Source organism: Malaclemys terrapin, chromosome 3, assembly GCF_027887155.1.
Source record: "Malaclemys terrapin pileata isolate rMalTer1 chromosome 3, rMalTer1.hap1, whole genome shotgun sequence".
Classification (NCBI taxonomy): domain Eukaryota; kingdom Metazoa; phylum Chordata; order Testudines; family Emydidae; genus Malaclemys; species Malaclemys terrapin.
The window spans coordinates 89,932,239-89,956,256 of NC_071507.1; the positions used below are offsets into that span (position 1 = coordinate 89,932,239).

The 24,018-nt window shown below is 41.3% G+C and overlaps 1 protein-coding gene across 3 annotated transcripts in view; it reads left to right on the forward strand.

The window, feature by feature from the left end:
* The first annotated feature begins 6,542 nt into the window (after window positions 1-6,542).
* The window catches only part of WTAP (WT1 associated protein), a 40,333-nt gene continuing 22,857 nt past the window's right edge, over window positions 6,543-24,018 (forward strand). The window contains exons 1-3 of one of the 3 annotated variants that reach the window (XM_054021513.1): window positions 6,543-8,027; window positions 20,024-20,059; window positions 20,155-20,210. In XM_054021513.1, the coding sequence (XP_053877488.1) occupies window positions 20,030-20,059; window positions 20,155-20,210 (86 nt within the window). In that variant the 5' untranslated portion in view covers window positions 6,543-8,027; window positions 20,024-20,029. Of the gene's footprint in view, window positions 8,028-8,112; window positions 8,367-20,023; window positions 20,060-20,154; window positions 20,211-24,018 lie in introns of those variants that run through there. The other 2 variants (XM_054021514.1, XM_054021512.1) reach the window with 2 other exon arrangements.

Genomic DNA, 24,018 nt, shown 5'->3' on the forward strand with positions numbered 1-24,018 from the left:
GACTCTGGCCTTGCTATAGGCCCACAGTGAGTAAATGGGAATCTGTTTAATATTGCTAACAAACCCCAAACAGAGTGTCACATTCCACCAATCAATTCAGCTCTGTAGTATCATGACGTGCACTATGACATAGAAGCACATTTGTCATACCAGCTCCTGTAGTATCATCAATGTCAATAAATTCTAGAAAATGCTCTCTGACAGTCACCATTGCAGGGACATTTTTACCACGTTCTGTTGTTACAAAGGCACCATTAAAGTAATTTGTTCCGTATTTTTTTTTTTTTTTTTTCATAGATTATAGGACTGGAAGGGACCTCGAGAGGTCATCGAGTCCAGTCCCCTGCCCACATGGCAGGACCAAATACTGTCTAGACCATCCCTGATAGACATTTATCTAACCTACTCTTAAATATCTCCAGAGACGGAGATTCCACAACCTCCCTAGGCAATTTGTTCCAGTGTTTAACCACCCTGACAGTTAGGAACTTTTTCCTAATGTCCAACCTAGACCTCCCTTGCTGCAGTTTAAACCCATTGTTTCTGGTTCTATCCTTAGAGGCTAAGGTGAACAAGTTCTCTCCCTCCTCCTTATGACACCCTATTAGATACCTGAAAACTGCTATCATGTCCCCTCTCAGTCTTCTCTTTTCCAAACTAAACAAACCCAGTTCTTTCAGCCTTCCTTCATAGGTCATGTTCTCAAGACCTTTAATCATTCTTGTTGCTCTTCTTTGGACCCTTTCCAATTTCTCCACATCTTTTTTAAAATGCGGCGCCCAGAACTGGACACAATACTCCAGCTGAGGCCTAACCAGAGCAGAGTAGAGCGGAAGAATGACTTCTCGTGTCTTGCTCACAACACACCTGTTAATGCATCCCAGAATCATGTTTGCTTTTTTTGCAACAGCATCACACTGTTGACTCATATTTAGCTTGTGGTCCACTATAACCCCTAGATCCCTTTCTGCCGTACTCCTTCCTAGTCTTTTCCCATTCTGTATGTGTGAAATTGATTTTTCCTTCCTAAGTGGAGCACTTTGCATTTGTCTTTGTTAAACTTCATCCTGTTTACCTCAGCCCATTTCTCCAATTTGTCCAGATCATTTTGAATTATGACCCTGTCCTCCAAAGTAGTTGCAATCCCTCCCAGTTTGGTATCATCCGCAAACTTAATAAGCGTACTTTCTATGCCAATATCTAAGTCGTTGATGAAGATATTGAACAGAGCCGGTCCCAAAACAGACCCCTGCGGAACCCCACTCGTTACGCCTTTCCAGCAGGATTGGGAACCATTAATAACAACTCTCTGAGTACGGTTATCCAGCCAGTTATGCACCCACCTTATAGTAGCCCCATCTAATTTGTATTTGCCTAGTTTATCGATAAGAATATCATGCGAGACCGTATCAAATGCCTTACTAAAGTCTAGGTATACCACATCCACCGCTTCACCCTCATCCACAAGGCTCGTTATCCTATCAAAGAAAGCTATCAGATTGGTTTGACATGATTTGTTCTTCACAAATCCATGCTGGCTGTTCCCTATCACCTTACCACCTTCCAAGTGTTTGCAGATGATTTCCTTAATTACTTGCTCCATTATCTTCCCTGGCACAGAAGTTAAACTAACTGGTCTGTAGTTACCTGGGTTGTTTTTATTTCCCTTTTTATAGATGGGCACTATATTTGCCCTTTTCCAGTCTTCTGGAATCTCTCCTGTCTCCCATGACTTTCCAAAGATAATAGCTAGAGGCTCAGATACCTCCTCTATTAGCTCCTTGAGTATTCTAGGATGCATTTCATCAGGCCCGGGTGACTTGCAGGCATCTAACTTTTCTAAGTGATTTTTAACTTGTTCTTTTTTTATTTTATCCGCTAAACCTACCCCCTTCCCATTAGCATTCACTATGTTAGGCATTCCTTCAGACTTCTCGGTGAAGACCGAAACAAAGAAGTCATTAAGCATCTCTGCCATTTCCAAGTTTCCTGTTACTGTTTCTCCCTCTTCACTAAGCAGTGGGCCTACCCTGTCTTTGGTCTTCCTCTTGCTTCTAATGTATTGATAAAAAGTCTTCTTGTTTCCTTTTATTCCCATAGCTAGTTTGAGCTCATTTTGTGCCTTTGCCTTTCTAATCTTGCCCCTGCATTCCTGTGTTGTTTGCCTATATTCATCCTTTGTAATCTGTCCTAGTTTCCATTTTTTATATGACTCCTTTTTATTTTTTAGATCGTGCAAGATCTCGTGGTTAAGCCAAGGTGGTCTTTTGCCACATTTTCTATTTTTCCTAACCAGCGGAATAGCTTGCTTTTGGGCCCTTAATAGCGTCCCTTTGAAAAACTGCCAACTCTCCTCAGTTGTTTTTCCCCTCAGTCTTGATTCCCATGGGACCTTACCCATCAGCTCTCTGAGCTTCCCAAAATCTGCCTTCCTGAAATCCATTGTCTCTATTTTGCTGTTCTCCCTTCTACCCTTCCTTAGAATTGCAAACTCTATGATTTCATGATCACTTTCACCCAGGCTGCCTTCTACTTTCACATTCTCAACGAGTTCCTCCCTATTTGTTAAAATCAAGTCTAGAACAGCTTCCCCCCTAGTAGCTTTTTCAACCTCATCAGAGGCAAGTGTTGTAGGTCTTCTTAGTAGGCTCTATGGATTAGATCCTCATCTGCAGAAAGTCCATGTAGCTCCATTTAAATCAATGGAGCTAGGGCTAATTAGCCCAAGTGAGGATCTGACCTTATATGCTCTGGTTAGTTCCTCTGTAAATACTCATAAACACATTTACTAATAAAGGAGTAGTCATTACAAGGGCTGTCCAAAGAGAATGAGTTCAACTACCTGTGGTACAAAGCCTTCATTAGAAACAAAAGGAAAATATGTAGTAATTCTAAATGAGGTCTTGGGAAGTGCCTAATAGGAGTGTACAAGAATAGCCTTGCTCCTCCAGTTTAGTATCTAAGATATTCCTTTAGCCAAACCCTCTCTGCAGAGAGAGAGTCATTGAACTCAAACCTGGGCTTTCCTCTGCTCAGATGTCCCCACCCGGTAGCCACAGTGTAAGCCTGTCTGTCAAGGCTGATTCTCCACTCTGGCACTTTGAATGCAGAAGGTGGGGCCTGCAAGGATTCTAAAAATTAATACTGGCCATTCCAGGCTGGTATTGAACTCCCAAGGTTACAGCTTTTCTCTGACCATGGCTTGGTAAACGCTTCCACCACCCAAATGCCAACCCCTTTTTGGAACCCAGGAAGATGCACTTGGGAATTCCTTCCTGTGGCGTACCCTCAAGCCCTTTCACACATACCCCCTCCAGGGAAGAGCTGAAAAAGAAAACAAAGGAAATTATCTGTTGCCACCAAACAGCATATGCACAATCAAACAGTATATGCACAAACCTCTTAGGACACAAAAATCCAAATCCTTCTTAAAAAAAGTAAATTTTATTAAAAAAAAAAAAAAAAAAAAAAAAAAGAAAAGAAAGAAAGAAAATACATCTGGAATTTAGGCTTTTGCTAGATTTTAAAAGAACAATTCCAAAAATTAAGCACCCAACATAGCTTTCTTGGGGGTTCAGCTTAAAGGTTACAGGCACAAACAAAAGCATCTGGGGTTAGCACAGAGGAGTTCCACAAGCCCAAATAAAGAAATAAACCTGATTGCATCTATCTAAACATTCTCTGTCCCAATGAATCCTTCTAGGTATGGAAGATGATTTTTTCATACCTGGTTCAAACCTTACACAACATTCCTGCTATCCCTGTCTCTTCAGCACAAAGAGAACAACAGACAACAAAGGGAAGTTTTTTCCCCAATTTTAAAAAGTTCTAGCCCTCCCATTGGAGGCATTTTAACCCTTTAGAGGTAAAACAAGCAGAGAACAGCTACCAAGAAGGACTTTATAGCTAACTTGCTGGCTGGGTATTCATAAAAAGGAGCTACTCCCCCTTCATGTGTCACACCATCCATGTCACTTTCCTGCTGCCCAGTGGTTTCAGTGATCCATATATTCTGTTGGATTACCTTTCCTGTTGGTGACACTAGGGTGACCAGATGTCCCGATTTTATAGGGACAGTCCCGGTATTTGGGGCTTTTTTTAATATGGTCTCCTATTACCTCGCACCCTCTTCCCGATTTTCACACTTGCTATCTGGTCACCCTAGTGACAGAAAAATACCCCTTCCCCATTGTCCCTGAAAAAGCTCTTGCCTGTTCCCCATTCCATGCTCCTTCCACACCTCATTGTCTATAGAACTAAGTGAGGGCTATTGATTCATTCCTACCCTCGTTTCTACTGGGGAATTTTTTCCCAGTAAATATAATCAGAGTCTGCCTTTTCATGATCTGATCAGCTTTTTTTCAGTTCCTGCTCTTTTAAGGTTCTTGCCGACTACCAGTGCTTTATGGAAACTGTATTGACCCTTCTATCTTGACTGCTTCCATTTTCTTTTCTGAATAGTGCTATAACCCTTATTTTCTCTTAGCTGTTGCTGCCTAGCTCTCCAAGGTTACAGATCATAGCTGCTATCGGAGCTGTTGCCAACTTTTGCCCTTTTTAAACCCTCAGTTTCTGGAGCCAGATTATTTAATGGGAATCTCAACTATTTAGTTTCTAGCCCTTGTAGTTAAGAGAAAAGTTTGATAACACAAATCAAGTGCACGGCTCAGAAGACTGGCAACAAATAAGAACCCCACATTTATTATTATTATTTTTAAATCCCATGATTTTTAAGACAATCTCATGACTTTGGGGGTCTGGTCTGACTCATGAATTTTAAATACTTGGGGTTGGCAATACTGCATCATTTTTTATTTGGCAAGGACTGTACTTGTGTTTGCTACATGGCAGTAGGAGACAACTGTAGCAATACTATGCTCAGAGCCCAACTGTTCCTCTCTTGCTTGCTTAGTGGACCCAACCATCCCATGCCAGCTATTCAAGTTATATAATAGCAGCTCTAGCTCTGCAAGATGCATCTCAGCTGCTGGTTGCCTAGAGAACCTGCATGCCATGCAATTATAGAAGAGGTCAGGACCAGCCCAAATGAAGAACAAGAAGGGAGAGAAAATACTACTTTTATCTGTGTGTTCTCTTCCAGTAGCAGTGGTTTAAGACCACTTTTCTAGTTTTTTTAAAAAATCTATTATTGACATATACAGGCTTTTGCTTTTAAATGTTTTAAAGTTTGTTTTCTTCTAATTTGCCTCCATGCTGAAAAGCCAAAAGCAAAACAAAAAATCCAAAGCTGGATAAGTGAAGAAGCACTCTAGTTGCAAGCCTCTCAGCAGTAGAATAATTAGGTTAATGTGCAATGTACTATTATCCACAGAACCTACAACAGGATAAGAGGATGAAAAGATTACAAGCAACAATTAAAACTGTCTATAACCATACCACTCTGAACAGGCCTGATCTTGGATGCCAAGCAAGATTAGTAGTTGGATGAAGACATCTTTGGCATACTGGCGATTGTAGACTTTTTGATTCTACTCTAATGCCAGATGGTGCTCTCTTCTCAAGTCATTTTCTCTCTCTCTTTAAAAACAACTTTTCCACTAAAAGCAAGTGCAAAACAGGAAGAGCCAGATCCACAAAGGGACTTAAGGCACTTCTGAGATCCACAAAACCTCTACTCAGCTGCTTCCTAAACTCATTCAGCATCTAACTTTTCACTACACTGCTACTGTATTTTCCACTCCATGCATCTGCTGAAGTGGGTTCTAGCCCATGAAAGCTTATGCCCAAATAAATTTGTAAGTCTCTAAGGTGTCACAGGGACTCCTCATTGTTTTAACTTTTCACTAACAGATCCATACTTGCCTCAGCCACTATCACATACCAAAGTCTCAGCCTGAGCCTCAAACCAGGGGAAGCTAGGCATTCTCATACTACCTTTAAAAAACAGCAGCAACAAGAAAGAAATATTTTCTTTTTACCTATTATAGAAACGCCCAACACACACACAGGTGCAATATGGACAATATGTACCAATGACAGATTTAAAGTCCTACATCTCACAACTCACCAGAGCTTGGTATGAGCTTTATATCATTAGAGAAGAGGGATTCCTGGTTTTCCAATGAGATGAACTGTACTTACTTCTAGCCCTGGAAATCTTGAGATGTCTTATATTTAAAACTGTGATTTATGCATGGGAAAACAATTTTAAATAATGTATGTATGGAATATAAATTACCTGAAATAACTGTCCATTATTATTTTAAAGTGGGAAATCTTCCCTTTTCCATTGTATAAATCTCCCACTTCTTGTCCTAATTGCTTTATATATAAATTCCCAGTTTTGTAGAGTATGAGCAGTCAGTGTTCCACTTATACCAATGTTTATATTACAAACTAGTCTGATAAAATAGCAGCCCACCCAGACTTTGGATATGTTATAATTTAATACAAAATGCAAGAACTTGAAATAAACTTCTGCCAGGTTGGGGGTGAGAGTGGGGGGGGGTTTGGGGGGTGGAAGAAGGGTATGCAAGACAGCAAGGAGCCACAGCAGGCAACATCAAAGCTAAATGCTTCTCTTTAATTTCACACTTTGAGGGTACCTACAGACTAAAGTAGAACTTCCAAGGAGTCCTATGTCATTCAATGCTGGTCACAGCATTTTGATTTAAATTGTGCTTAGGGTTATTTCCCACACTACCACCCTTAATTTTTTTTTATTAAAAGGACACAAGTAATTTAAAGTGCAGTTTTGCAGTGAACAATAACTAAGTAAAAATAGCATCTTCTTATTCAACAGATCCATTTTCTGTATACATTTTCACAACCAGATCTGCCCTCTAGGGACAAATACATTTGTACTGCTTTTTACTCCTTCTAGTGCTACAGAGCTCAGTTAACACGGCTGAGAGAGAATTGACTGGATGGATTCTGTTATTCCTTGTGCATCATCACTAGAATTGCTTACTGAGTTCTAATCAGTTATGCCTGCACAACCCAGTTGCATAGGTGTAACAGAGGGCCTAATTTGACCCAGAGAACCTTTATTATTTCTTGAATTAGCAGGGAGGGAACATTTCTGTCAGCTGAACATCTTTAAAGCTAGAAATAATGGATAGCACATAAAGAGCTCCACAAAATGAAATTTAGACAGTAGCTGTTCAAACTGTGCCAACATTAGGCAATTTTTTCAAAATGTTAAAATCAGAAGAAATATTTTTTTTTCGTTTGAACACTAATAGGATCTAAACATTTCCTTGCAGTTTACTGCCTGAAGATTCAACATTGTACTGGACAACTGAAACTGACTAGTCTCATTTCCATTCTACACGCTGAGAAAAAAGCAAAAAGTAAACAATGTAAAAGGTGAAAATAAAAATTACATTTTTAAACGTCCGTTTAGTTTAGTAAGCTGGCTAGTAGCAACAAGTAACTGCTTCTCAACGTGTTTTATCTTTTTGGTGACCCTTTAAAGGCAACACCAAGGGCGCCTCCAAATCCAAAGGTCAGTTCAGGGGGGCTTCAAAAATGCGTGTGGTTACAGTGAGACGCGCTGGGTAAGGTCATGCCTTTTATTGGACCAACTTCTGTTGGTGAGAGAGCCATGCAGTGGACATAGTATTTGCTCTGCCCTGAGGGAGGGTGGAGATGAGGCCGGGGAGCTGCCAGCGCCACCCCCCGGCTGCTCTCTGGGGGATGGGTTTGGAGCCTGCCACGGGAGGGGCGGGTCAGAAGGTACTGTGGGGGTAGCCCCGCGTTAGGCTTGCGGCCAATAGCGCGGTGTCTTCTTACGGACTAAAATGGTTGGCTTTGTCTTCTTCCGCTCGAAGCCTCACTTCAGCAGGTGGTATCCCTCCGCATCTCCCCCCCAGCTCCGATCAGATGTTCGGCTGCCCCATGCGATGTCCGTTCAACTGTCAGGGTAACCGCCACATAACAGGCGAGACGCCGTGGAAAGGCGGAGGCTCTGGGCCAGGACCCCGCAGGAAGGAGGAGGAGAGGCGCTTGGGAAGTAGTTCCGGCGCGGAGCCGGAGAAGGGAAGCTACCGCCGTGCCGCCGCCGGGTGAGTAAAGGCGGCGCGAGACGGGGCATCGCCGGTGGGTCGCGCTGCTGCAGCTCCTGCTTCTCCAGCTCCCTGCGCGCGGCGGGCACTGCGGGCGGCAGCGACTCCTCCCAGGGGCGGGGCGACTGCACTCGCGTTTCCTCCTTCGGCGCCATTTTGTAGCGCAGGGAATCCGCAAATAAAGAGCGGGCGGCAGCGCGGGGTGGGGGAGGCGGCGACCGCGGAGGCCCCGGGTCTGGGCGCTGAGGCGGGTGCGGAAGGTGCCGCCCTTGATGTGACGGGCCAGGCCCGGGCAGTCGGTGCGCGGGGACAGCGAGGCCTCCGCGCCGCAAGCGGGAGGTGAGTGACCGAGCGGCCTCCCCCTCTGCCGGGGTGCCGCCGCCGCCGCCGCCTCCTTCTCCTCCGCGCGGGATGTGGCCGCTGGAGCGGGGGCGGTGGGCACCAGGGTGTCCCCGCCCTGCTGCTCTTGGGGCTGGGGGCTCCGAGCCCGGCGGCTCCGGCCGTTACCTACGGGAACAGGGGCAGCAGCACCTAGAGCCATTTTGTGTGAGGCGCAGGCGAGAGCCTGGCTGGGTGCGTGAGTCATGGCCCGGCCCCGGGAGCGTCCATTGTCCCCACCCGCCGGCTGGGGAGGCCCCGTTTTCTTTTATAGGCTGCGGCGAAAGCGGTCAGGAAGGGGCGGGCGGAGCCCGGGCGGGATTAGGAGCCGTTCGGGGGCCCTGCCCCCCTTCCACCGGCAATGAGCCGTGTCCCCGCCGCAGGGAGAGGCCTGTGCGCTCCGCTGTCAAATGGCCCGTCTTGCTGCGGGGGCGCCTGCGGGGGCACGGAACGGTTTCCAAGGCCTGTTCAGCGTGGCGGCAGGGTAGAGGTGCAGCTCACTTGCGTTCCCGGCCTGCGGAGGCTGATGCACATGCTTAGCTTTACGCACTGTGCGTGGGTTCCGGGAAGGCAGCGGGACTAGTCACCGTGCCTAAAGTTAAGTATGTGAAGAAATCTTTGCGGATCCGGGGCCTTGTTTTGTATTTGTTTGTTTTTTGGAGACACTGATACCTGTAGTGGTGGTTTCTACACAAACTGTAACATAAAAATTAGCTGCCAGGTATTAAAGAAAAAAAAAAGCCCTTAAAGCAATGTTTAACTAAAACAATTGCAATTAACTGCATAATTTTATGTCTGTATCTCTTATATTCCTTAAAATATTACAGTACTGATGACATAATATTGTAAAGTGGCCTGTAAGATAAAATAGAACATGATCCTCTGGCACGAGCCTTTTAGTTCATGTGTCAAATATGGCACAGTAACAGCTGCTATAATCAGCTTATAAGAAGTTTTAAGAATTTACATAGAAATTTAAATAAAAACCTATCCTGTGTTCCAACTATCTGTGTTAATGTGTTACAAATAGGTGAAATATTAATGTATCTTGATATTACTGAGAGGAAAAGTAAAAGGCTGGAAACTTGACAAGCTACCATTTGTCTCCAGAATGAATTTTGGGGTTAAGATGTACATTTTCGTATGATAGCGAATAAATTATGCCATATATAAACACTGAATTTGTGTCTGTCAATAGGACAGATTGAAGATTATTCTTTAAAAGAATTTTCATTGTTTGTTTATTCTTGTAGAAAATGGCATATTGTCATGCTCTTACAGAAAATTACAGTCACCTTAGCAGTGAGGTTGAATGTTCTTTCAGTTGAGAGCCAATTGAGGGGAGGCATCTTTAGCTATTGCACAGTATTTAAAGTTGCTTATTCTATGTGCTTTGCTTTTAAACAAAATAACTTACTTTTTAGTAAACATAGTCTATGTACTGTGGTCAGTGTCTTGGAGATGGTGGTCCATTAGCATGTTTTCTTACCCATCTTACTATTGGAATGTTAATGGCAATTAAAATAATAAAAATTGATAAAATAACAAATAAGACCCCTTAGGCCTTGAACCTGCAGAAAATTAAGAATGCAATAACTTTACACATTGAGTAAGAGTACCTCATGCTTAAGTGTTTATAGGATTGTTGCTTTACAGATTTATTTATTTATTTCCCCCCATATCCAGGTACATATAGTGACAAAACAATAAGCAATTTAGAACAGCCAGTCAATATTCAAAGACCTAAAACAAATTTAGGTTGGCTTCTGACACTCCTTCATGCTGCTGTAGAGGTGCCAGTAGTTTTGAGGAATTACTTAATGCATCTCAAAATGTTGACTACTGGGGTGCTGCTATCAATCTGCTCTGTATAGCTAAACCTCTCAAGTTTAAATTGCTAAGTTACTGTGAAGTATTGCTGATGCAGAAAGTCTTCCATGTTTCAGTAATAGGGTGAAATATATATATAATGTGTACAAAAAAACTATTAAGAGAAAGTTAGCTTTTTAGGTTGCAAAGTCAACCTCTAAGTTAAGAAATGCCGGATGTACAGTTGCTCATGCAACATGAATTCAGCCCCTTTTGCATCCATCCTGTGCCCTGAATAATATTAGCTCAGGGAGTAAGGGGGGGATACACATGATCAGATTAAAGGTTATATTATTATGCATATACACAAGGGGGGAGAATTAAGATTGCACAGGAAATTTAAATCTGGTATTTCCCAATGTTTGAGCCACATGGTTTTGCAACCTAAATAATTGTTTTAATGTAGACTTTTAATATAGTTTTGTAGTTCTTAAAGGAAAAAGTGTTAACATGATGCATACAGCATCATTGGCATGCATCATTATTCATAGAGCAGCATGGTTTGAACTCTGATCCTTCATTGCCTCAGGACTCTTACTACAGTAGTTGGCAGCAGGAGAAACAACTTGGTTGATTAGCTGCTGGTAGCTTTTGCTGGGGTGGAGGTGGCCTGGCTTGGCTCTGATCGGTACGTTGCCCCTATAGCAGAGGTGGGCTACATCCAGCCCTTGAGCTCCCAGCCAGGGAGACTAGCCCCCGGACCCTCCCCCACAGCCCCGTGGGCAGCACTCTGGGCGGCGCATCTGGCTCCGGCTGAGCGGCACAGCTGCCAGACATGCTGCTCTGAGCAACATGGTAAGGGGACCGGGGGGTTGGATAAGGGGCAGGAGGAGGTTCCAGGGGGCAGTCAGTGGACGGGGGGGTTGGATGGGGTGGAGGTTCTGGGGTGTGGTGGTCAAGGGATGGGGGGGTTAGATAGGTGTGGGAGTCCTGGGGGGGCCTGTCAGGGGGCAGAGGTGTGGATAGGGGGTGGGGCAGTCGGGGTGGGGTCCTGGGGGAGTGGTTAGGGTTGGGAAGGGGGTGGTCAGGGGACAAGGAGCAGGGAGGGGAGTTCTGAGGGGGGCAGTCAGGGGATGGAGGGTGGGGGGGCAGGCTGTTTGGGGAGGCACAGCCTTCCTACCTGGCTCTCCATACAATTTTGCTACCCCGCTGTAGCCCAAGGGCCAAAAAGTTTGCCCACGGCTGCCCTAAAGCCTTGTACTTGGTCCAGAGAGAGATGGTTGTGGGAATGGAGCCCAGCTGTGCTTCCACCACTGCTTTTGCAGCTCCAAGGTGTATCTGCTACTGCAGCTTTGGCACAGCAACTAGGACCTGTTTTAGAATGTTCATGTTTTGTTGGTTTGGCATGCTGCTAAGATTTTCGTGAGGCAAACAAGTAGCGTATGGGAAAGAGTTGTCTAACGGATTGTAACTTCTCATGCATTTCATGAGACAAGCAAAAGGCACATCCCTATCCCCAAGGCTTTTGCCTTGCTGAATTTCAGACATGCCAAATTAATTACAAAAATAAAAGAACAGGAGTACTTGTGGCACCTTAGAGACTAACAAATTTATTAGAGCATAAGCTTTCGTGGACTACAGCCCACTTCTTCGGATGCATATAGAGTGGAATAAATATTGAGGAGATATATATACACACATACAGAAAGCATAGCCCAATGCCAACTCTGTCCACATATCTATTCAGGTGACATCCTCATAGGACCTAATCACATCAGCCATACCATCAGGGGCTCGTTCACCTGCACATCTACCAATGTGATATATGCCATCATGTGCCAGCAATGCCCCTCTGCCATGTACATTGGCCAAACCGGACAGTCTCTATGCAAAAGAATTAATGGACACAAATCTGACATCAGGAATCATAATACTCAAAAACCAGTGGGAGAACACTTTAACCTGTCTGGTCATTCAATGTCAGACCTGTGGGTGGCTATCTTACAACAGAAAAACTTCAAAAACAGACTCCAACGAGAGACTGCTGAGCTGGAATTGATATGCAAACTAGACACCGGTCAACTAAGGATTGAATAAGGACTGGGAATGGCTGAGCCATTACAAACATTGACTCTACCTCCCCTTGTAAGTACTCTCACACTTCTTATCAAACTGTCTGTACTGGGCTATCTTGATTATCACTTCAAAAGTTGTTTTTTTTTTTTTCCCCTCTTACTTAATTGGCCTCTCAGAGTTGGTAAGACAACTCCCACCTGTTTATGCTCTCTGTATGTGTGTATATATATATATATATATATATCTCAATATTTATTTCACTCTATATGCATTCGAAGAAGTGGGCTATAGTCCATGAAAGCTTATGCTCTAATAAATGTGTTAGTCTCTAAGGTGCCACAAGTACTTCTGTTCTTTTTGCGGATACAGACTAACACGACTGCTACTCTGAAACCTTACAAAAATAAGTGAACCTTTTGTAATGGAGTGGTAGGCAACCTAAACATAGGGGGCCACTATCAGTTCCATCCTATGATGTAGAGTAACTTGAGGTCTTTCTGGATGACCATACCTGGAGCAAAAGTGATCAGTAAAACCAAGATTGAGTATTTCCATTACAATTCCATTTTCAGTTGCTTAGCTCTTTCTAAAATTTTCATCTATTGAACTGAAATCTCAGAACATGGTTTCTGCCCACAAATGGATAGTTTTAGAAAGTTTGATCAAAAAGGCTTTGGTGGCTTTTCAAAAGGGGGGGAGGGATGCAGTGGCAAATGCTTCTCTTTTTAAAAGTTTGAATAGCAATATCTCCACTTGTTCCTAGGAAAAGTGTCTTTATTTAACCAGGCAGAGAGGTTGAAAATTGCACTTTGTACATGCACTGTACTTCAGGTGCAACTTTTAAGTACTTTTTTCCACTGTTCTATGCATGGCTAACATAGCAGTGTGGTGTATGTACATTTATGGAGCCCTCTTTCATTGAGCGAGTTTAGCTTTGCACATCTGAAAACAGTACATCGCCACTGCAGTCTTTAAAAATATGAAAAACGTTAAGCCTTTGCCTTACTCGGTGCTCATCTAGAACGTTTTGCAGTGTCTAGCCTATATGTTTGGTTTAAAAAAATAATTTAAACTACATCTAGGAGTATTATGCTTGCAAATGGTGAATAAAAATCAGTTTAAAAAAAATTAAAATTGATTTTTTTTATTTAAATTAAGTACAGACTTATTTAAAAAACCTGTTAAACATAAAATTTGAAATTGACCACCTATGTTAAGACCCAAACTTTCTATAATCTATTAATCACTTAAATTAAATACAGAACAGAACATTAAGCAGCACGTCAGGTTGTAAAGAAAATGAAACCACTGAGCTAGTGAAAGTCAATAGCTAAGCACCTGGAACCAGAGTTTGATGAAATGCTAAACCAACTTTTGACATCAGTAGCCTTGTCTGCAGAGAGAATATTCTGTTCATTTCAGTTTATTCAAATAGTTCAGTTTAATGACTAGCTCATTCAAAGTTAAGAAACCAATTGGGATTTGAAAAATACGTTTTCCTCTTCCAATCTATGCATAAAAAGTAGGTGTGAGGATGAGATTATGATCTACTAGTTCTAAAATATTGAATGACATGGTGACTAGAAATGATCAGTTCAGTTCACTAACTACATATAATCAGTTTTAAATGCAAAGCATGTTTTGATAAGTGTTAAATATAAAACAAATTTAAGAATTTTATTTAATGAAAAAAATTAAAATGCTCTTCATACATTTTGATTTTTGGATTTCTATCCAAAAAGAGCTTGACGCGTCACAAGAAAAATTAAGCACCTAGTAAATAAGAAATGCATTATTCACCATCTTCTAAACATACATTTATTCAAATTCTTAACGTTTACTTAAGTTAAGCTATATAATTGCTTAAATGTGTATGGATCATGTATCCTAGTTAGCAAAGTTCCAAATTTAGCATAAAGGCAATATTTAGTTGCAAAACAACATGTTTTAATAGGTTGATTCTCCTTGACTGGTAACTTTCTTTAGGAAAATAACTGAAGTACAAATGCAAAACATGATTAAAATCAATGACTTAAATCAAGGTTTCCTGCTTGTCAATGTAAATCATGATTAAAATCAGTGATTTTTAATCAATCCACCCTGCTTGCAAACTAGGTAATGCCAAAGTTAAGGTTTGCTGCTTGTGTGTATACATCATGGTCTTAAGATAGTTTACAAAATGTAGTAATATAGAATTTGAGAATGCAAGGTATTTCAGAAGATTGGAGGGCTGTGCTGGATACTTGTATATCTTGTATGTTAATGACTTTTGAGGACTCTGTTGTTTGGCACTTCAGTGATTAAAAAATGCCACATCTGTTTAAGGTGTGGAAGTGTATACTGTAATTCAAGAAAGTGTAATCTAACCTAATTTAATTACTGTATTGTGACACATGCATAATGGAGCAGAATTTAGGCTGTGCAGGCACCCTAAACTTTGGTAATAACCATGCAACCTCCAGTGTTCTAAGTTGCTGCAGTATACTTTCCATCCATCCAAAACTTTCTTATATCTGTACTCTTAAGAGAAGTCTCCAGCATTCATTGCAATCTTCACATCTCCTACAACACGGTCAGTAACACTCCCAAAGTTATTCACTTCCATCACCAATAGAAGCAAAAAGCAGTATGCATCCCAGATTATCAAACTTTGATTATAAGGCAAAACATTAATAGTGATCTCTGCAGTGTGAAAGTAGAATAACATTACATAGGTGTGGTCTGGGACATATATTATCGATATTATGTGTCAGAGTTAAGGTTTATTTGGGAGTGTAGTTGGCCAAACGAGGCATTTGAACAACTGAAGAAACTCACATTAATTCCATTAAAAAATAAACTATTAGCTTCTGATAGCCACTGTGGAAAACTTGACGACAGACAGAAAATTCCTTCATGACCTTTTTCTTAAATGTTCTGACTGAAATTCTTTAAAAATACAGTATATTTCTGATGATCAGTGCAGATATTTTTGGCAGTTGTGTACCATAAATTCATTTTATTAGGAAATGCACTTTCTGTATTTGAATTATATTTGTTCTTAAATAGTGTGGAATGGAGGGAGAGAAGAAGCTTCATGATGATTTTGCAAGGCTTAATTAAGTAGCTTGAAAATGTTCCACAAGGGGGTGTGATAACTGATTACTTGTCCAAATAAAAAAAAAATTTGCTCATGGCAAGTGGGTGGATACAGTTTAAAAACTCAGTTTTTTGTAACTGATCACTCAAAAGAAGCATTTGCTCTTTGAAAGTTGAGGTTTTAAAAAAAAAAAATTAAACTTTCTCCTGTGAAACAAAACAAAAGGAAACTTATGGTTTTCTTTGTTGCTTTCTGGGAGAAAGGTAAATCTTTTTAGAGCATTAGAAAAGGTGTGAGATTTAAGCTCTTAAACACTAAAATCAACAGAATTAAATCTGTATTATATTACAAATGCATGGACTATTTTTAAATTCATAACTGTATAAAACCACATTACTGGAACTGGACTAGTATTTTACTTATTTAAATTTATTTAAATTTGGATAGGTGTAACTTACCTATACATTTGACCACAGGACCACTTTCTTTTAAAGAAACAACCATTCATTACTTTTGGGCCAGGTCTACACTACGGACCTATATCGGTATAACTGCGTCATTCAGGGGTGTGAAAAACCCACCCCGTGAGCGATGAGTAATACCAACCTAAGCCCCTGCATAGACAGCGCCATGTTGGTATGGGGGATTAACTATGTTGATAGGAGAGGTCTCCCGTTGGCTTAGTGCGTCTTCATTGAAGTGCTACCGTGGTATAGCTGTGCTGATGCAGCATCTTAAGCATAGACTTGCACTCAGAAAAGACAAAAAGATTATTAAGGGCAAGTGTTCCTTATTGCTCATAACATGCTGATAAGTCTGGTCCTGAGGACAGCTAAGAAGGCTGTTGCTTCTACCTCTCTTAGATGGAAACTAACCATTGGTACCTGTGTGCGGGGGGGAGGGGGAGGAGAGTCAAAATCCAAGTTGCTCTTATAAGTTAGGCCTTTGCTAGGTGTGTTTTATCTATGTAGGTATACCAGTATACGACTCTGGCAGAGCTCTCCTGGTGTGGATTATAGTGGTAAAGATGCGTTCCATAGTTTATTCTCTGGGCTTGTCTACACAGCACGTTAGTGAGCACCAATGGGGATGTAAATTCTTGTGTGTAGCAGCGTGTTGTGAACTGTGCTGGTGCACTCTAAAAGTTCCCTAATTGGCGTTGCCATAGTACTGTTTGAAACTTAGTCTGTGTCAGCAAGGTTGCACCCCGTGCGTGACACGCTGCTGCACATGAAAATTTACACACTCGTGTGCACTAATGCACTGTGTAAACAAGCCCTCTCTACTTGTATAGCTTGATCTACTGGGGAAAAGTAGCGTTTAGCCAGGTAGGGGTCATGTCTCAATACCCTGGACCAGTGGTTCTCAACCCATGGGCCGCTTACAGCCCAATCAGCAGACAGCTGCAGCCCATGTGACATCCTTGGGGCCATACAGGTAGTATATATAGTGTGTGGATACAGCCCACATAAAACAGAGAACTGTACTTTTGGCCCACAATGGTAAATAGGTTGAGAACTGCCTGGACTGACAGCTGTTTCAGCAAAAGTCTGTACTACAGACATAGCCACAGACTTTCATAATAGACTAGAGTCCATTTTAATGAATACCAGATTATAGGACAAACATGTTAACACTTCCAGTGTTATAATAAAATGCAAGATGAGGCAGTGTATCCTAATGATTAGAGAAACTGGGTGCCTTAGAGGTTCACCTTGGGCAAGTGATTTGATGACCCTCTTTCCTTAGCCATTCAACTCTAAAAGTTTTAAAAGGCACATTATCTAGGAGAACTGAACTGTGCACCTTAGATAGAAATTCATCTCAACAAGTTCCCTTTACTTCCCGCCCTCCACACTTAAAACAATAATACATACTAAAGAAACAAAAGTAAAATCAGATGAACATATTTTCTGGGAACCAAGCAATTTTTTTAGTAAAACTCTCCAGTATCTATTAGATCAGTCTTGCAAAACTAATGAAAACCTATTAGCCAAAATATGGTTGCTTTTTCTCTGAATCAGTAATATTATGGACAAGTTAATGATACTGATGCAGTCTTGAAAAGTTTCCCTGGGAAAACAGAACTGTTGACTGTTGCACCATTATTCCCTTTTTATTAAACACTCTTGGGGAATGTTTTTCTGTTGCTGCCCTTAACTAGGGTCTTTGAGAACAGAATCTCAGTGTTTGGCAAAGGAGTTCTTGCACTCCACTTTACTTTGTTTATTTAAAAAAAACTGCTTCCAACTGCATAGCATCTTTCCTGCTCCACAAATGCTTTTCTGGTGACTATACTTCTTTCCTTTCCATCTAAATCAGCCGCTTTCTAGTTTTGAAGCTTTCAGAGGGAGGAGGGGATCAGTCTTTTTGTTGTTTAAAAGACTTATTTGGCCTGTGGAAAGCTGGAGTGTCTCTCTCCCCTTTTCCCTGTCCCCCCAGGTTAGAATTGGTTAAAATTTCAACTTATTGTTAAAACTTGTCAAAAAAAAAAAATCATGGGAGGTACTGAGGTTATTTAATGTTGAAGTGTTGCAGAGAGGTTCGAGCATAACAGACTGGGGTATCCTAGTTAAATTGAAAAATTTAGTTTTGTTTTATCCCTCAACTGTGTGTGTGTGTTCGCTCATAAACTACTTCCCCTGAGTTGAGTCAGTGTGGAATTAGTGGCTTTTCTCCAGCAAATTGATTTGAAACAAAGGGAGTCTATAATCCTTTTAAATCATCAGCCACTTTCCAAACTGGCTAAATGTTACTCAGGAGCTACTTCAGTGTTTCTCAAATGCAGCCACCAGGGGCTTTTCGTGCAGCCACCACCTCCTGGATGGTGATTGGGGTGGGAGGGAGGGGGACAAAACAGGGGCCTTTCCTCTGGCGCTGTCAGCAGGGGTTGGGCCCTGACCCCATCTGGAGCCATAAACACCAGAGAAGCAGGCAAGCAGTGTGAGTACCCCACCTTCCTGGGGGTGGTAGGGCACAGGCTTCTGGCTTTCGGCTTCAGCGCTGGGAGGAAGGCAGTGGGCTCCATCCCCTGGCTGCAGAGTTTCAGGCCTCTGCCACGTGGCAGCAGGTGCTGGCCCTGGGCCCACCCCTCCATCATCCCTGCTGTGTCCTCCAGCCCTGCACTTCGGTGGCACAGCTGCAGGCCTCTGGTCCCCAGGCTCCAGCTGCAGGCTCACCCCTCCCCCCCCATTGCCCCGGCCTCTGTTGCCTCCCTCGGACCCCCCTCCATTCCACCAAGCACCTGCTGCCTCCCTTGGCTCCTTATATATCTTCCCCCCACCCCCACATCATCTCTGTGCTGCCTCCCTACCCGCCTCCCCATCCAGAGCTTAATTTGTCTCCTGGCTTGCCAGGGCTGAGTAAGTCTGTTGTGAAAAGTGATATTTGTATCTTTGTTAATATCACTTGTAGCTGCCTCCCAGCTAGTTAGCAAGGCTGCTGCTGAGAAATGATGTTAACAAACATACACATCATATTTCACAGAAGCAGACTAACTAGCAAGTCTTAAAAAGAAAAGGCAACCCCAAAAAAGCAAAAACAAACACCAAAAACCAAGAACATGCAAGGCACCTTATGTTTCTATTCTGTTGAGGTCCAGTAAATAGAAACTACATTAATTTTTATTACTGAGTCTGCAAAAAACCTACATAAATAAATTGCAGTGAACTGGATATTCATTTTTGACAATTTTTCCTAAAATCTTAATTAACTTTCGAAAAACAAATAAAGTGGCCACCAGCAAGAGTTGGTGGCTGCACTCTGAGGCCACCAAAATTTTTTTTTGTGATTAAATCCTGTTTAACTAGATTGGCCTGTGACTGACTTACCATTGCAGTAGTGGACTGCCAAAGAAATTAATGTTGTGCATAAATGAAAATTTAAAAGACCTGAAACTGCTATCTTTGCTGTTTATAACCTTCTATTGAGCTCCTGTATTTCTTCTAAAACACTATAACCAACCAAAAAGTTTTAAGTAAGTGATCCTCTATTTTGGTGGTGGTTTTTCCATTGCCTCTTATGGTATTTGACCTTTGCCTATTAGGTTTTGTTATGCCTGTCATTACACCTGTTGCTATAAGGCATGACCCGTGTGTGAGACAGAGAGAGACTTCTGAGGACTTTGCGTTTCATAAATATTGGTAGCAGTACTACAGAATAAAGTTGCAAACTGTCTCACTAGGAGAGTAAACTGTGGATATGTGTGGCAGAAATAAGAATTAACTGGAAAAGTATTCTCTGGAGGTTATCACCAGGGTCAATAGCAAAATTATAGATGTTTGCTTAAATATGTAAGCGTCTATGTAGAGTTTTCCTCCTACACTTGTGAAAATAGAAATGAGAATAAACACATAAGACCATTTTCAATTTTAACAGACCATTCTTTTGTTAGTCACAGTAAAAACAACATTAATACCAGTATCAATAGTATCACCAAAATAAAATGTTACTTGAATTCTACCTCCTGATGTTTGTGCTGGAAGAGTGACCAGCATGGTTATGGTGGCTTGTTGTCAAACAGATGTTGTGTACTTCAGCCTCTGACCTCACTGATGGTTTTCTTTATATCAAGGCTGGGAATGCAAAGATGGGCTAACTTTCTGAACTCAGTAACTGGACCAAATCAGACTAATGTTTGTTTTTTCTTCCTCAGTTCACAATGACTAATGAAGAACCTCTCCCAAAGAAGGTAAGTTTGAAATTTTTTCACGTTTTTTTTTTTTTTCCTTGTTTTGTTGGTAGCAGTGACAAACGGTTACATTGTTTGTTTTTTTTACTTTGCAGGTTCGCCTTAGTGAAACAGACTTTAAGGTTTTGGGTAGAGATGAACTGATCCTAAGGTAAAGTAATAAATGGGTTTTTACTGTATAAACAAACATTTTTAAAATGGGACTTCTCTCAAATCCTAATAGGAAATGTACCGCTCTGTCCAAACTGCTTTTCGTAAAGCACACCATGTAGCAATACTTGTAATTTGATAGTTGTCAGTGGCCAAGATTTTCAAAGTGATTTGATGTTTTCATGTCCAACTCGAAACATATTAAAAGAGTTTGATTTCTCATATTGCTGCTCTCCAGCCTCTGAAAATCAGGCCTCTTTAAAGGTGTCTCAACTTAAATACCCAGAACTGAGGCACCTGAAATCAATAGTCACTCTTGAAAGCATTTGTCAGTATCTGTAAATATGTCCTTGAAGTTATCAGGGTTTAAAAAAAAAATCCATTTTAATTGTAAATAGCATATTAGTATTGGTGAGTAGGGAGAGTTAAGCAGCTAGAAACTATGTAATTTAAGCTTTTTATTTAAAAAACAAATTTCTGGCAGTCTTCACACCCCATAAGGATTTCTTGAATGTGGATCAAATATAAACTGATGCAGTGCTGTCTTCCTGAGCCTGCATACATTTTCCTGTACCTCAGCTGCTTAATATTTTTCCCAAGTAGCAGCTGAGTGAAATTGGCAAAATTGATCCATTTCACTACTGCTATTGGGAGTTCTTTAGCCAGCACTGAAACCGATAATCTTGTTTTTTCTCTGTTATGGAAAGCTGTCTAGAACAAATACACTGAAACTGTTCAAAGGAGGGAACATCAAAATCTGACTGGAGAGAGCAGAAGAGACTGACTATATGGGGAAGAGAAAGAAGTCCCTTTCCCCAGCCATTAAGTGGGAGTATTTCAGATTGGTCAGGTGTTCTCAGATTCTGGCTAATAGGTTTTTGTAACTGTAAAAGTTGCAACAGTTTAACTTAAATCTGTTCACTTATCCCAGTGTCAGGCCCTGTGATGAGCACAATCTAGCTGTAAACAGATTTAACTATGAACGCAGTTGGGATTGTGGTTCAATACAGGGATGAACATTGGTTTAAGTAAATAGATTTAAAAAGCAATTTTAGTTGCAGATATGGTATGTAGATCAGCCCTAATGAAGGGAATTCACCCTGGGTTGGAATACCCTCCCCCCTTCAAGCAGCTGGAAGTCGTAGGGTTGGGTTTTTCCACCAGGCTGTTACTGCTGCACCTTGCTGGTGACTGCACTCCACCACAACCACCTGGTGTATTGTATGGCCTTCATCCAGTGTTTTTTTTTTTTTTTTTTCAAGCCAGTATCTCACTGTTAGATGGCAAATGACTTCAGAGTTGTCGTTGGACACAGGAATATGCATAAGTGGTGTCTCAACCTTGAAGTTTGAATGTTTATATATGTTGGGACACCCTTCTCCCCCTTAAAATACTGGAATATTTATGGCAATATTTGTGTTTACATATCTCTTATGTAGGGATTGCGTAGACTTACTTTCCTTGGTTATATATTTTGACAATTTAAAATGTTTCAGTATCTTCTGTGGTGTCTGTGTGGGGAATCTTGCAGTCTATATATGTTGTGCACAGATAATCGGTGCGTTTGTGGATAATGTTTTGCTGTTTTCGAATGGTCTAAAAGATGTACACATTAAGTAGACAAACTTCACATCCTGGCACTGGTTACATCAGTGAGTAAACAAATATTAACTTGAAGTTCAACAAATACTGTCTCTTTCCAACTTTTTTAAAACTGGTTATGTGAGTACTTTTTTTTTAAATAGATATAGCTACACCTAGGTGTAGCTTCATTATAGCTCTGCATGACTGCAGCTGCTGTCCCCCTCTCCCCCCTTCTTCTTCTTCCACTTTATCCAGTAGCTAACTACTATAGGAATTACATCCCCTTGCTTATACAGACTGCTCAAGAAAAGACTATGGTTCCAACATTTATCATAGAATCCTGCCTTTAAATCTGCTTTGCTTGCCCCCACACGTCATTCCGAACACTGTTCCCACTCTACAAATAGCTTCTGTAGAGCATGTATGTAAGCCACTTGTGACCTGCATGAGGCTGCAAATGTGCTGTTTCACAGCAATCACGTGCTTATTCACTCTCTCCTTTTGACTGTTCTGTACTAAATATAACTGGTAAAAAGAGAAAATAAGAGAAACGTGAAGGTGAGCTACCAGAACAGACACAATTATAAAGGCTTCTGGGAATCTCATGGGCACACTGAACTGCAGCAGATTTTCATTTTTTTGGAATAGTATTTCTCTGCAGTGAACTTCCACTTATCTCCTTCACCCACTCCTTTCCTTCTAGTAATGTCATTTAGAGGTTTCAGATTTCTAACTTAAGCTTTTCAAAGATTGGAATTCTATTACAAGTCCCATTTCTAACAGCCTGTACTGATAAAACAAATGAGGAGAAGCTGTGATTAAAAAAAGAGGAGTGACTGACAGCATGGAAAGCAATTAAAGTAATTAGTCTGTAAAAATTTAATAGGGGGTAAATAATCCAGAAAATCAATTATGCTCTAATGTTCACAAGATTAAAATATTTGTTTACATTTGAAGTGACAATTTATAAGATTCTACTTCTAGCAAGATTGTAAACTCATAACTTAAACGTGTGTTAACTTCAAATTCTAACAATCCCTTATTTCCCTCCTTGATCTTCCATTTTAACATCCCCACCCCCTGGAAAAGTTACTTTTTTTGCCAGCAGCTCAAAACAATCAAGATAACCCTTAGATGTCTCTTCCCCACAAATTGCAAAACAAAGATCTGTCAATCTACCATTTCACTAGCCCGGACTACATGGTTTTTAATAGCGATACACACATTAACTTTATTCTCCATCATGCTTAGAGCAAACAAATTGTGTGAACTGATAACTTTTACAGTTTTGAAAGGCTGTGTCGGGATTGCCCAATTCTATTGTAGAAATTTCAACAAACAGATAAAGGCGTATAACCCAGCTTGTGTGCCCAATACTTAGTGCCCTTTAAAGTGGGCAAACAATACCATTGCCTATATTGTGTCATGAAAAGGGATGGTCTGCTTGACTCGTTCAAATGTTTTTAAATTGAATTTAACAAACATATGAAATTGTACTTTTGTCACTGAAGGGCCTTTTTGAAGATGGATGGAATCCTTTGGGCTTCTGAGGATGAATTTTGTGTGTGTGTGTGGACAGAATTGTGTTAATGGTCTGGTAGGATATTATGTTAACCTTTTATCTACTGTTGATATAGTAGTTCCAAAACACCCCTTTCTTGACTTTATATTCACAGGTCACTGTGGTGTTCTAATTCACTTTACTAGTCATAAGTAATCTAGTTCACTTCCCTGTAGTAGTGGAAGGAGAGATTACTTACCTTGTACAGTAACTGGAGTATTTTTGAGGATGTCCCTATAGATATTCCACCTCAGGTATGCGTGTGTCTTTGGGAGATTTTTTTTGTGGCAGTGTCTCTTTGGCATGTGCTCTAGACATCGTACCAAGGAGATACAGAACTGTTTGGGTGAAACACTCTTGGTTCCTTTTCTACCATAAAATCCTGCAGAAGGAGGGTGGGTACTGGAGCAGCCATAGGGGGACCCATCTCTAAGAACTTAACGTACAAGGTAAGTAACCTCTCTTTCTTTGAGTAGTGTCCCTATTGGTGCTCCACTCAAGAGACTCCAGAGCAGCATTCCTGGAAAGAGGAGCAAGCTTCAGAGCTTATTAAAACTATAATAAGACTGCTGTGTCAACAGCAGCATCTGACTTCCTGGAGGTGTATACCAGAACAAAGTGTTTGGAAACTGTGTGAACTGATGCTCAAGCTGCAGCTTTGCCA